At 42.2% G+C, this 13,714-nt stretch overlaps 1 protein-coding gene across 1 annotated transcript in view; it reads left to right on the plus strand.

Annotated features, from left to right (window-relative positions):
* Positions 1-13,714, plus strand: part of LOC102520006 (putative tetratricopeptide repeat protein 41) — a 67,002-nt gene that overhangs the window by 14,236 nt on the left and 39,052 nt on the right. The window contains 4 exon segments of the mRNA XM_032493490.1: positions 8,066-8,226; positions 10,225-10,663; positions 13,186-13,250; positions 13,253-13,403. Of these exon segments, the coding sequence (XP_032349381.1) occupies positions 8,066-8,226; positions 10,225-10,663; positions 13,186-13,250; positions 13,253-13,403 (816 nt within the window).

Raw genomic sequence — 13,714 nt, forward strand, 5'->3', positions numbered from 1 at the left:
CCTTCCTTCCTTCCTTCCTTCCTTCCTTGGATCCTACTGAGTGCAGAGGGAGTCCAGTGGAGGATTTTAAGCAGGGACTGATGTGATTTGATTGATATTTTTCAAAGATCAAAATCGGTCTAATGTGTGGAAAATAGAGGTGGAGAAGTAAGCACGGAGGCGGTGACACTTGTTAGAGGCTATCGCAATGGTCCAAGCAAGAGGTGGTGGCTTGGAGGAGGGCAGTAGCAGCAGAAGGGGAGGGCTCTGGATGGATTGAGAATTTGCTGAGGAATTGAATGAGCCAGTGAAGGAAAGGGAGGGACTGAGGATGCCTTCTGGTCTTTGGCTTAAGGAAACTAGATGGACGGTGAGGGCTGTACACTGAAGTGGGACAACATTGGTGGGGTGGGGCAGCAGGCTTTGAGGGGAATCAAGAGTTCTGCTTTGGACATGAGGTGTTTAAGGTACAAGGTATGTATGGGGAGAGAACAATCCTGTGGGATCTACTTCTTTCCTAGGAGCAGTTGGGGAGCCCTACCATTTCTTAGCTGTATGACCTTGGGCAAGTTATTTTAACTCTCTGTGGCTCAGTTTTCCCATTTGTAAAATGTGGATAATAAGAAAAAAAAGCACGTCTTATAGGTAGTTGAGAAATAAAGTATAAAAAAGTCACTTAAGTGCTTGGCATATGTTAAGCACCAATAAATATTAGATATTATTATTATTATTATTAGGTGGCTTCTGTGTTTTTAAATGTTTGTATGTGTCTGACTGCCTGCTTTTGGGAATTCATCCCTTCTCACCTGGGGCTTGAACCCATGTGTGCCTCTGGGTATTGAGTGAATGTGTGGGGCCCGGGTGAGTTTTGATGTATATCATCTCTTTATGAACGGACAGATATTTGAGCTTCCTTCTGTGTGTGTTGGGGAGGGGGGTTGCCTGTGAGTAAATAAAGTGAACATGTGGGCTGAGTTCTCAATGGTTGCATTTCCCAAAGCATATATAAAGTGGGTAATATCAAAATCAATAGCAGCAAACAACAAGGTCCTTCTGTAGAGCACAGGGAACTACATTTAATATCTTATAACACATAATAAAAAAGAAAATATATTCGTATAACTGAATCACTATGCTGTATACCAGAAACTAACACAGCATTGTAAATCAACTATACTTCAATAAAAAAAAAAATCCTTTAAAAAAATCAGTAGCAGCAGGTGTGACAGGTTCTAAAAGAAAGTGACTAATCCCACTCAGGCATGTCCCAGTGGTGTTCAGTCTGGCCAGGCTAATGATACAAATTCAGTTGCACATGCCCAATTATGATTTTATTCCCAAAGTGAATTATTATTTTAATGAGTCTTTTTTAGGTGCTGAAAGCTCCTAATAAAAACAGCTGCTTTCTTCCAAACATATTTAAGCTGACGAAACAGAATAAATTCAGGAACGGCTTGTGAGAACTTGACAGCTAGGTGATCCCTCTCCTTGTTAATAGCAGGAGGAGGAGGGGACGGGCTGTGGTTCTGGACTTGGCCTGTCTGCATTTTCAGTTCTGGCTCCACTACTTATTAGCTGTGTGATCTCTGACAGTTTACTTGAGCAATCTGTGCCTCAGTTTCTCATCTTTAAAGTGGGGACAGGATTAACAGTACCTCCATGACACCGTATGAAGGTTAACAGATAATACATGTAAAAAACTTAAAAGAGTACCTGGCACACAGTTGCCATTATTATTATTGTTGCTGTTCTTATCCCTCACTGAGCTGGAGAAAGAGGCAGGAATAGGGGTCTACAGAGGGAAACAAGAAACTCCTATTCATTAGTTAGACTAGGGCGGCAAGGACGGCAACGCAAGGGAGTTTGCAGCTGTAGCTATACTGCAGCCCAGGAGGAAGCTGAGGAGAGCATGGCTGGCTGGCCCCAGGTCGGCAGGGAAGCTGGGTTTCACCTTGGGGGAGGTGGATGTGGGCAGAGGAGGAGGAGCTGCTGCTGAGAGCACAGCTGGGTTTGAGAGGTCAAAAGCAGAGTCAGCTTCTTAGCAGAGAGCATTTTCCTGTGCCCGTCTCAACTGTCCGCAGCTGCATCTCCTGCGTGGGCCGTGAGCCCGGGGTCCTCCCCAGTGGAGACACCAAAACGCCTCCGTGTAAAGCTAACACTTCTGCTCCTCTCCTCTGCGCACCAGAATAAATGGATCTAGCAGAGGAGAGCTGACCGCCTGCCCGTGACCAGCTCTCGCCATTCCCACGCCCTCGCCTGCCCTGCTGATGCCCTCCAGCGACAGGCTTCACAGGCGGGTAGCACCCCTGCCTTTCTGACTTCCCTGTTCCGACTTCCATGTTTCCTCGCTCTGCTACCCCGACCCTGGTGGTAGCCCTGCCTCACAAGGAGTTCCATTTATTAAAAGTTTTCTGAGTGCCAAGTGCTGTGCTAAGGGCTTCATCAGCATCTCATTTTTTTCCCAAGAGGTCTTTCTTGAAATAATAGCACTATTAGATTTCTGTGTAATAGTTACCCGTTCTGCTTTCACACAATAGATTAAAAAAGCTTTCTACAGGCAGTGCACGGACAATTCAATAATTAGAGCCAACTCAACTGTGTTTGATAAAACAGCCTATTTAATAATTGAAAGTAGTATTACTGAACCATATGAAAATAAAAATACATAAATGTGAGGATCTATGAGGCTATAAAACTAACATCATTATTCTGCATTACACAAACCAGATCAAGAAAAAAAATTCCAACTAAGCTTTTGGAGAGCAAAGTGTAAATTTCCCATTCTAAATTATCACGCAGGCATAACATTGCAAGCCATGCTATATATATAGTCCATAGCCAGGCTCTTAATTTTTAAGAGGAAAAATGCTAGTCAGTGAAGTTTACTGTACTGTCAAGTGTCCCATACCATAAAATATTGACATCTCATTTAATGCTCTCAGCGAGTCCTCAATAGCATTATCGTCCCAGATAAGAAGACCGAGGCTCAGGATGGCTGGGTCACACAGCAGCATGTGGGCAGAGCGGGGAGATCAGACTCTGTTCTTTGTTGAGTTCAAAGCCTGAGTCCTCATTACTGCACTCTCTTGCCCCTTTGAGCCCAAAGAGGGACACTTCTCCCTTTTGGATGATTTCCATCAGGGGTCCTCTCCCAGCATCGGTTATCAAGAAAAGTCTGCACTCAAGTCAGTGATGTGGGACAGGTGGGAATACTGGCAGGAATCCTCAGCTATACTTGCCTAGCCTCGCACCCTGGGCCCAGCTTACTTCTCCAACCTCATCTCTTGCCCTTTACTCCAAGGAGATGGCCTCCTTGGAAAAGCCAGTCACATCTTCCCTCCATGTCTGTTCACTCAGTTCCCTTCTGGAATGCCCCTCCCTTTTCTCAGGTCAGAGAATTCCTTCTCATCCATTAAGGCCCTGTTTAAAGGTCACCCTCTCCAGAAGGGGGGCTGATGGCTGCCTCTCTCCCTCACCCCCAACTCTGGCCAGGTGACAAGGATAGCCCCAGTCCCAGTGTGTTCTAGTTTACGTGGGTGTCTCCCTGCCAGTACTGCGCTTGCCTTCCTGGGCCCTCAGGTGACTCACGCATGGTCCTGTCATTATACATTTTATTGTCTCCCTCTATGGTCCTGTGAGTGCAGGGACCCTGTCTATTTTATTTGGCTCTTGTCACGCTTACTCCTGACACAGCCTGACACATTGAAGGTTCTCAGTAAATCTGTGTTGAATCATGAGAGACAATACCACCCCAAAGTGAAAAAGTTAGTCAACCACTAAGCCATTTTGTTACAAAATATCATGGAATTGTATCAGTTAGTGTTTTTCTCTCCCCATAAGTCTACTTAGCCCCACTGAGTAAACACTTGAGATGTAAATTAGGTGAAAGGCTGTTGTCATCTAGTAGGGATAATTTGGTCCTATCAGAATAAAGAGAAATATTTAGGGTCATTTCCCAATATTAGTAACGCTGACTTTACCTTCAACATCATTTTAAGGGAAAATAATTCTAATTACCCAAAGAATGATTTTATAAACACTAACCAGATGCTTTCCTTCATATACAAGGATATAAATCCACAAGCATCATCCTTGAGTATTTTTTTTCCTTAGATTATATATTTGCTGATTATATTTTAAAGTTTTTTCTTAAATATTGATTTTTTTTTAAATGTAGGTACTGGGGATTGAACCCAGGACCTCATGTATGCTACCAGGACCTCATGTGCTCTACCACTGAGCTATACTCACCCCCCCCTTTTTTTGCTGATTATTGGTGATATTATGATTGTCAGGCTGTGTGTACTTTTTGAGGTTCATTTGCCTCCATTTGGCCATTTAACTTCTACACCAGCCTTGTGAAAGAGATGGTCAATCCATGCCATCCATACATGACTGCTAATGAACTACACAGCTTGAAAATTCAAATGGAGTAGTCTTTACATGATTGCTTGTTATTTGAAGAAAAACGGTTAGGAAAAGTAAATGATTCCAAGGCTCCTGATGATCTGTGTGTTCAAGGCCCTTCACCTGTCCAGGCCTCAGTGTCCTCATCTGTAACATGAGGGGTTTGGATGAGACTGGATGACCTCCAAGAACCCCTTCTGTTCTAAAATTCTGTCAGTGAGGCCTGGAATCTCAACATTGTCCATATTTTCAAGATTTAAGAAAAAGCCTCAAAGGATGTAGTATCAAGATTAATTTTTCTCACCTAGGCAAAACATTATCCAACATAAATCTCAGCAGTGTTCTCCTAGGGCAGTCTACCCAAGCAATGGAAACAAAAGCAAAAATAAACAAATGGGACCTAATTAAACTTACAAGCTTTTGCACAGCAGAGGAATCCATAAGCAAAACAAAAGACAACCTACAGAATGGGAGAAAATATTTGCAAAAGATGAGATTGACAAGGGCTTAATTTCCAGAATATACAAACAGCTCGTACAACTTAATAAGAAAAAAACAAACAACCCAATCCAAAAATGGGCAGAAGACCTAAACAAGAAATTCTCCAATAAAGACATACAAATGGCCAATAGGCACATGAAAAAATGCTCAGTATCGCTAATTATCAGAGAAATGCGAATCAAAACTACAATGAGGTATCACCTCACACCAGTCAGAATGGCCATCATTCAAAGGTCCACAAACAATAAATGCTGGAGAGGATGTGAGGAAAAGGGAACCCTCCTGCACTGTTGGTGGGAATGTAGTTTGGTGCAGCCATTATGGAAAACAGTATGGAGTCCTCAAAAGACCAAAAAGAAACAATATATGATCCAACAATCCCACTCCTGGACATGTATCCAGAGGGAACCTTAATTCAAAAAGATACATGCACCTCAATGTTCACAGCAGCACTATTTACAATAGCCAAGACATGGAAACGACCTAAATGTCCATCAACAGATGACTGGATAAAGAAGATGTGGTATATATATACAATAGGAATACCACTCAGCCATAAAAAATAATAAAATCATGCTATTTGCAGTAACATGGATGGAACTGGAGATTGTCTTACTAAGTGAAGTAAGCCAGAAAGAGGAAAATACCATATGATATCACTTATATGTGGAATCTTAAAAAAAAAAAAAAAAAAAAGCAAACATTTACAAAATAGAGACAAACTCACAGACATAGAAAACAAACTTATGGTTACCGGGGTGGGGGTGGGGGGAGGAGAGGTTCGGAAGGGATAAATTGGGAGTTCGAGATTTGCAGATATTAACTACTATATATAAAATAGATAAACAAGTTTATACTGTATAGCACAGGTAACTATATTCAGTATCTTGTAGTAGCTTATATAAAAAGGAATATGAAAATGAATATTTGTTCCTATATGACTGAAGTATTGTACACCAGAAATTGACACAATATTGTAAACTGACTATACTTCAATAAAAATATTTTTTAAAAGATTAATTTTTCTCTTACCATCATTGAAAAATATTTTTTACTGTGTGGCACAAGCTCAAACTCTTTTTTTATATCTTCTCCTTCTTAGTGTCTTACATTTATATAGAGCTTTCAAGTCATTGATTTTATGGGCATTTTCTGATACAAAAATATCTTTAAAAATCAGTACAACAATTATAAGTCCTGGAGATGTCATGTAAAGTGTGGTGACTATAGTTAATTGTGTTGTAGTGCCTGTTTGAAAATTACTAAGAGAATGGATCTTAAAAGTTCTCATCGTAAGAAAAAGATGTTTGTAACTATGTATGGTGATGGATGTGGTGACAATTTCCCAATGAATATAAATGTTGAATCACTAGGTTGTACACCTGAAACTGATATAATGTTATATGTCAATTATACCTCAATAAAAATATCAATATGACCTGCTACTATAATACAAAAGACAAAGATAAAATGATTTATTATAAAAATAATATGATTTCAACATGTAAATGCTCAGATGTGATTCCAACAGAAGACTCAGTGGAGAAGGCCAGTGCCTACCTCTTCGTGGATGAAAGCAATTGCTATGGCCTAGACTGACGTGAGTGTGTTGTATTTCGAGGTACAAACATCACCAGCAATATTGCTCTCAGGGTTGTGATTTTCTGAAATGGTGAACAAATCTTGGTATCATTTTAGATGAAACAATGTATAATCTTCCGTCAGTTTACATGGTAGTTGCATTCTTAGAGGATTCAACATGTTTTAAACCCATGTGAGAAGTACTTTGCATTTACGTGTACAATGGAGTTGGTTTCTTGGTTAGTAATTATAAAGTACCCCCCCAACCCCGTTTCTGTGGACTATCTGACAGAACATTTGAAAGTCAGGTAGACCCCAGGGAAAGAGCATCACTGTGTGTGACTGTCCTGTGCTGCTGGAAGTCTGGAATCCCTGAACACCCCTGTTGAGTACCACTTTCCTAAACAACTGGTTTTCGAATGTCCGTGGGCTTTCCTACCTCCAGGCCTTCACTTGTGCCTCATCTTGTTTGATAGGCCCTTGCCCTCAGCTCTGTCTGTGCATTCTCCAAGGCTCACCCCAAATGTCTTCTCTATGAAGCTTTTCTTTATTGTGATGAATCTGCCTCAAACTCCTGTAGCCTTCAGACTCATATTTGGCCTTGAAATATAATTATTTGTGTTCAGAACCCACTTCCACTCCCCTTAACTCCTTGACTTTATATTATAGATAATTTTATCTCCTCTATCTCCCAGGCATCTAGCACAGAACCTTGTACATATCAGGCAACCAATAAATATTTGTTAAACATAATTATTCTTGATGACTTTGACAGAATCTTCATGCCTCTGAGATACGTAATCCATTAAAGCTTCTTTGCATAACTTGATTTTCTAGATCCTAACATGCCTAAATTTCTACAGAAAATACTGCTTTTGAAAAATAAAAGCAAGACAGAAGTTGCATGTACTAAAATGCTCTGAGAATATTAGGTAGTTGATTACAATCTTGGGTTGCTGCAACTGTGTCACTTAATCGTAGTCTGCAAGTTGGTCCTCTCAGATTACTTTCTTTTTCCTTCTGCTGGTTCATAACGTAATTCTCCCTTGTAATTTCCAGAATCTGAGGGCTGAGTTCCAATACTGTGAGTAGAGTAATCTAGGATCATATATGTTAGATTTAATATGGGCTAGAGCCAAAGAAACTGGGCAGTGGGTGGGAGATGCTGTATGTATGCACTGTAAGACCACCGACCCAGGGTGGTGGCCGTGACCCCTAACAGGCACCTGTTATTAAGGAGATGCAGAAACTTCACAGATCACATAGCCTGACTTCTCTTTCTTCCCATCCAACTCTTTGTAACATGATCAATTTTTGCATTTTGGAAAATGAGAGTAATGTTTTGGTTCATACAAAATTTTTTTATATAAAATCCTGAAAACAGGATGAGAGGCATCTGGTGGGAAAAGTCATTACCCCTTTTGGGGTGAATATTCTGAGGCTGCTAATCACACATATACAATATATGTGTCAGCTGTACAGCTGTGAGTAGCACTCAGTCAGTGTTCCCAATCCCTTCTGCTTCCCCAGCCCGTTAACATATTTTAGCAATAATGGGAACATTTTCACCTAATTTGAGCACATTTCTGAACTGTAGGTACTCAGCTTGAAACTGGTATTCTCGACGAAGACTCAAATGTCTTGGCCTTTTCACTTGTTGTAGAAGTGTTCATTGCTTCCAGCAGTTTAAAGCCATGTATACTTGCACTAGATGAAACTGAAGAATTGGTTGGCATTTATGGGATTTCAGGACAGAAGGTAATCTCTTTTTAAAATAATACCCATTTTGTTACTATTTAATAAAAGAAACCCCCATTATTTAGGATGTACATAACACCTTTCCATGGCATTGTATATCTACAGTGACAGCCAGCATTGCTTGTAGTTACTGCTGAATATTTTGTTGAACAAATACTTATATAATACTTACAATGGGACAGGCACCATTCTAGGAACTTTAGAAATATTAACATTTAATTCTCACAATAACCCTGTAAAAGAGAGACTGTGATCTTCCCCCTGTTCACCCAGAGGGACTGAAGCTGGAGATGCTAGATGGCTTGGTGAAGGTCCTAAGATGGTGCTGGACTCGGAGTTCAGACGTGGGCAGCCTGGTTCTAGAGACGGTGGCCTTTATTCCTGTGTGGTTCTGCCCCCCTATTTTATACTTGGAGCAGGCATTTACTGGGCCCCTACTATGTTTTTTATGTTGTTTATTTTGACCTGCCTTATCTACACTGATTTTGCACATACCAAATCCCATTGATGGATTGCTTTCTTTAGTTTTTCTCCTGTTTGAAGTGATAAAGGATCAGTGGAACAAACCTCTAATATCTCTTAGTATCAGCCCTTACTTTGTGAAGCATTTTCTCTGGAATTTATACATGCAGAATTATACATCATGTATGTAATGTATATTTCTCACACAAAATATGATAAAGAAGAATAAAACAGAAAATTAGATATACTCACAGCCTGACTACTGTTAAGCTTTCTTTTTCCTTGTAGATATCTATATACACATATATGTGCTTATATAAATGAAGTAACATGTCATACTATTTTGTAAACTGCTTTTTAATCTAATACATGATAACCTCCATACATTCAACAAATAATTGTCAATCACTTACTATGAGAAAATTGCTGTAAGCAGAGACAGATGTGGTCCCTGCAAAGAAAATGGAGCTTTCACTCTAGCAGGGAATGGCAGATATTAATATCATCACACAAATAAGTATAAAATTACAACTGTGATGAGTGCTGCCAAGGATCAGTAGGTAGTGTTGGGAGGGCCTCTAATGAAGTCATGTTGCCTTAGGGGAAGGCTTCCTGGAAGAAGGGCCAGAAGCGGAGCTCTGCAGGAGGAGGGGGGACCAGAGGCATCAGTGCAGTGGTTGGGAGCCTGCCTCTGGAGCCGGACCCTTGGTGAATAACTCCGGTGGGCTTTGGGGCACAGGGGCTCTCCCTAGTTGTCTGGTACCTGGCCCTGAGGTAGATGATTTAGGGCAGGGCAAGTACTGGCATAGTGAGTGAGAGTTAGATAAGAAGGTGGGGGTTGGGTGTGGCCGTGGATTGGCTAGTGTGTCCTAGGAATCAGCTTAGGAGAAGTAGTCTGTCTCCAGATCTGTAAGGCCCCCCAAGAGATGTCAAAATAATGTAAGATACAGAAAATAAAAATACATAACTAATACAGTTAGTACCTGACAATCCACAATGCAGTGCGTGGCTCGGCCTAGGCAGTCGGACTATGGTAGCTGCTGCTGTTAGCATGGAGGGCTGGGAGAGGCTGTGAAAGGAATCTAGAGAGAGCTTACTAGGTATCTATTTTATTCAAAATAAAACCATTTAACTTGTGATGGGATTGCTGCCCAGAGTGACAGTTCTCCAGCCTAAAACAGTGTCTTTGTTTTCAGTTGAATGTTTCGATTTGCTCTCTCTTAGTTTTACTCTGTCTATCACTGTAGGTCATTCTTTGGTGATGATTTCGTTCAAGTACCTGCTTGTAGGAGCCTCTAGTCCACATTTGTACTGTCACATTCATGACGGATAAGTATGTCAATCAGTATGGTTCTACGAAGTGTGAACTGGTTGGTTCTTACCACCGTGTTGCTTACAATCCAAGCTGCTAACTGTAACCCCAACACTTACCGTATACTTACTCCCTATATTCCACCTACTCTAAGTTTAAAAACCATCCGCAAAGTATCTTTAAAGTCGATAAAGTTTTCAATTGTCTTTGACTCTCTCCATCAGGCAAGAGACTTTTGGCTGCCAGGCTCGCTGTCTCCTCGTTGCAAATTTATCATGGGCACCATCTCCTCCAGCCGGTCCTACAAGTTGCTGTGTGCCCGCCCCGATGTGAGGATGGTGGAACTCGTTAGCACCGGAGATGAAGAGGTGAAACTATACATCTTTAGACAGTGTCTCTCCCTTCCCCACAAAGATCCCTTCCGACAGAGCAGACATACTTTGAGGAAAAAAACAAACTTGAGTCCTTTAAAACTCACAATCTTGGCAAACGAATTGAGAGAATGCAGAATCTACTGAAACGAGTTTCAGTGTCTGAAGCAGTACTTGGGAGTGGCCTCTGTTCAGGAGCTCTGGGAATTGATTCTGAAACGCTGGATTGAAGACTATAGTTGGACTTTTAAACAAAAAAAGGCAAATTCAGACACTGTGGCTTTAGAAGAAGGTAGGCTTTGGCTAGTATTGACTACCTGGTACAAGTCCGCAGGGAGAAAGATGTGTGGTGGACCCCACCCCAGGGAGGAGGGCCTAGAGAAATGATTGTCAGAGAAAGTACAAGATGCCCAGTTAAATCTGAATTTCAGTAAATGACAAGTAATCTTTTAGCATGCGTATCTCAGATATTAAACTACAGATAAATAACAGATAATTTTTTGTATAAATATATCCCAAATATTGCATGGGACATCCTTAAACCAAAAATTAATTTCTTGTTTATCTGAAATTCAGATTTAGTTGGATGCTCTATATTTTTATTTGCTAAATCTGGCAACCCTGTACCTGGGGAACTCTGTGTGTTGACTGTAACAGGAAATGTTTTAGGCACAAATTGCAGTCACATTTCTTAGGGATCTAAGAAATGAGCCTTCGTTATTTCTAGAATTAATTTTAATCTCTCTTTTGAGCCTACAGTCCCACTGATGATGGAAACTAGGTTAATCCAGGTTAATCTCATCAGTGTAGTTTGTTTTCAGTCGATTTGGGATTTCTTTCAGTCAAGTGAGGATTTGTGTCCTTGCTGTGTCCCTGTTGGGTTGAGCTTAGATCTGAGGGCCTTGGTGCTGGGTGTCCTTGGTTGTCATCTGTCCCTGCTAGCTTCCACTGAGGTGGTCATGGCCCCAGATGGTCCACAGACACTGATGCTCCCCATTTTTGGCATCCTCTAGGATGCCTGTGTTCCCATCTGTTCTTGGGTTGTTCCATCTATGCCACCATCTGCTGCCACATTCCTTCATCCTAACGTGCATCCCTCAGTTAACTTCTGCACTCTTTTTGAGCCCACAGCCCTGTAGGCATTCCCCATTCCCCATAGAGAATGTCACCTCTCACTGCGCCACTTGGAGGCCCAGGCCCTAGAGGTCCCCCTTGTTGTCCCCACCGCCATTTCTCTTCCTGGTGGCATTGCAAAATCTGCAAAGCTGCTGCCTTCCAGGCTTCCAGTGGGAAGCCAAGCTCAGGTCCTGCCTACTGTTGGGCCCCCGGGTGCATCTGGAGGTCGATGTCTCCCGGCCCCAAGCTCGCTTGGGTTTGGGGGAGGACATAGGCCCTTTTTCAGAAACCCACTTGAGCATCTTCATTGCTCTTTTCTCAACTCACTCCTCCACCTTTCTCAGTTCAGCAAAATCGCTTTACTTCCTGGGTGGAAAAGAAAACGTTCTCTTTATATCATCCTGTAATTGTCTGAGTCTGTTATTTGTGGTGAAAAAAATGTTTTTTCAGGAGTTGTCTAGGAATTTGTCTTCTGATACGCAACAATCAGGCTTATGAGAGTCAAAGTTGTTCTCAAAAGCCGTTGGCTCTGCTAATGACGAGCTTCAAAAGTCTCTTGAAACTTGAATTTTTCTCTCTTCATTTCTGCTGTAACAACCATCTCTTAAGGGCAGTGAATTTAAAATGGAGCAGGGATGGGGAAGTGAGTGTATGGAGAGAGAAGCAGAGAATACTAGGAATGAAAGACACATTGTTTGGTCCTGCAACATAGTGTTCTGTCCCGTTTTTTGCTTGAGAGTTTACATTTCTTCAAAGAAAATTAACCTCAAATTTAGTATGTCCTCCCCCACCTGCAAGGAGGTGGAAACAAGGTCTCTGTGCCCCATAAAGAATCACTCAGGCAAAAACTCCCATGGCCATGCCCTTGGCTATCCCCACATCTCCAGGACTGTGCAGGGAAGCCCAGGTCCTCCCCTCCCAGGGACTGCTCCTTTTCCAGGTGATTTTCCTGCTCCCAGCGCTGCCCCACTCAGGCTCAACCACAGGTACAGGAAGAGCTTGGTTAAACTGGGGTAAACCTCAGAGGAAGCTTGTATAGCTGGGTCTGAACAGCTGCCTCTGCTTGAAGGTTGTAAGTATTTGGGGCTCATTGCCCAATCCTAGCATAAGAAATCCATTTAGAATGGGAGACCTTGCTGCCATTTCTCTCTGTGGTCTTAAGCATCTCTTTAGAGTTGGTTGATCATAAAGCCAGTGGGAAATCCAGCTACGGTGGAGACACCTAAGTGCTGGGTGAGTAATGAGTAGCTGGTTCATATGGTGCCTGTGAAGGTGAGGCAGGACAGCCGTCATACAGGAAACCCACTCACACCCATCTGTGCAAATTGGATGTTTGGAAATCTTAGTAAAAACGTTCAGCAGAAATGCTCAGTGTAATAATCGGCAAGCTTGCTAGTTTGTAAGCACAAGTGACGTGGATGTTGTGACAATGTAGGTGATAACAGTTAAGAGTATGGGTTCTGAAACCAGGCTGTCTGCATTCCAAATCCCAATTCTGCACTGATTTCTGTGTGACCTGGGGTGAGTCATTTAACTTCTCTGTGCTTCGTTTTCTCATTTGTGAGGCAAGAGCAGTAATATGATCTACCTATAGGATGACTGAAAGAAATAATTGGTTAGTCATATAAAACATCTCGAATGCTGCCTGGCACATGTGAGCTCTCCGTTGTTGTCATCGTCATTCTGTTGTCTGCACAGGGCTGGACAGTTGGGTGGCCGACACCGTGTGCTTGTTGAGCGCCTCACTTTGTCGTTTGGCTGAGTAGATGAGATAATCCAGCTTCTGGACATGCTGGGCTACAAGGACCATTACAAAGTGACCACGTCGCACTGGGCTGCTTTCTGCAATGCCACCAAACAGTGGGTCCAGGAGGAGCCTGACAGCCTCCTGTACTTTTGGCACCAATCCCTGCAAAGTGCTGTGGAGCCAAGCTTCTTGGTAAGGCGTGACTCTGTGCAGACACGTGCTGGTTAAGGGGAGGTGAGAGGCCCATCCAAGGGAAAGCTTGTAGCTGGGATTTCTCAAGTAGTAATGAGTCTATTAACATGTATTAAAATGGTTATGTAAGTAAGACTTATACTTGGCTATAATGGAGACTTGACTTCAAGTGCTCAATATCCCAGGGTTTATTCTCTCATATGAAAGACTTCTGGAGGTTGACACTCCAGGGCTGCTCTGTTGGTTCCACAAAGTCATCTGGGACCCATCTCCTTCTATGTCTGCTCC

Source organism: Camelus ferus, chromosome 12 (assembly GCF_009834535.1).
Source record: "Camelus ferus isolate YT-003-E chromosome 12, BCGSAC_Cfer_1.0, whole genome shotgun sequence".
Classification (NCBI taxonomy): domain Eukaryota; kingdom Metazoa; phylum Chordata; class Mammalia; order Artiodactyla; family Camelidae; genus Camelus; species Camelus ferus.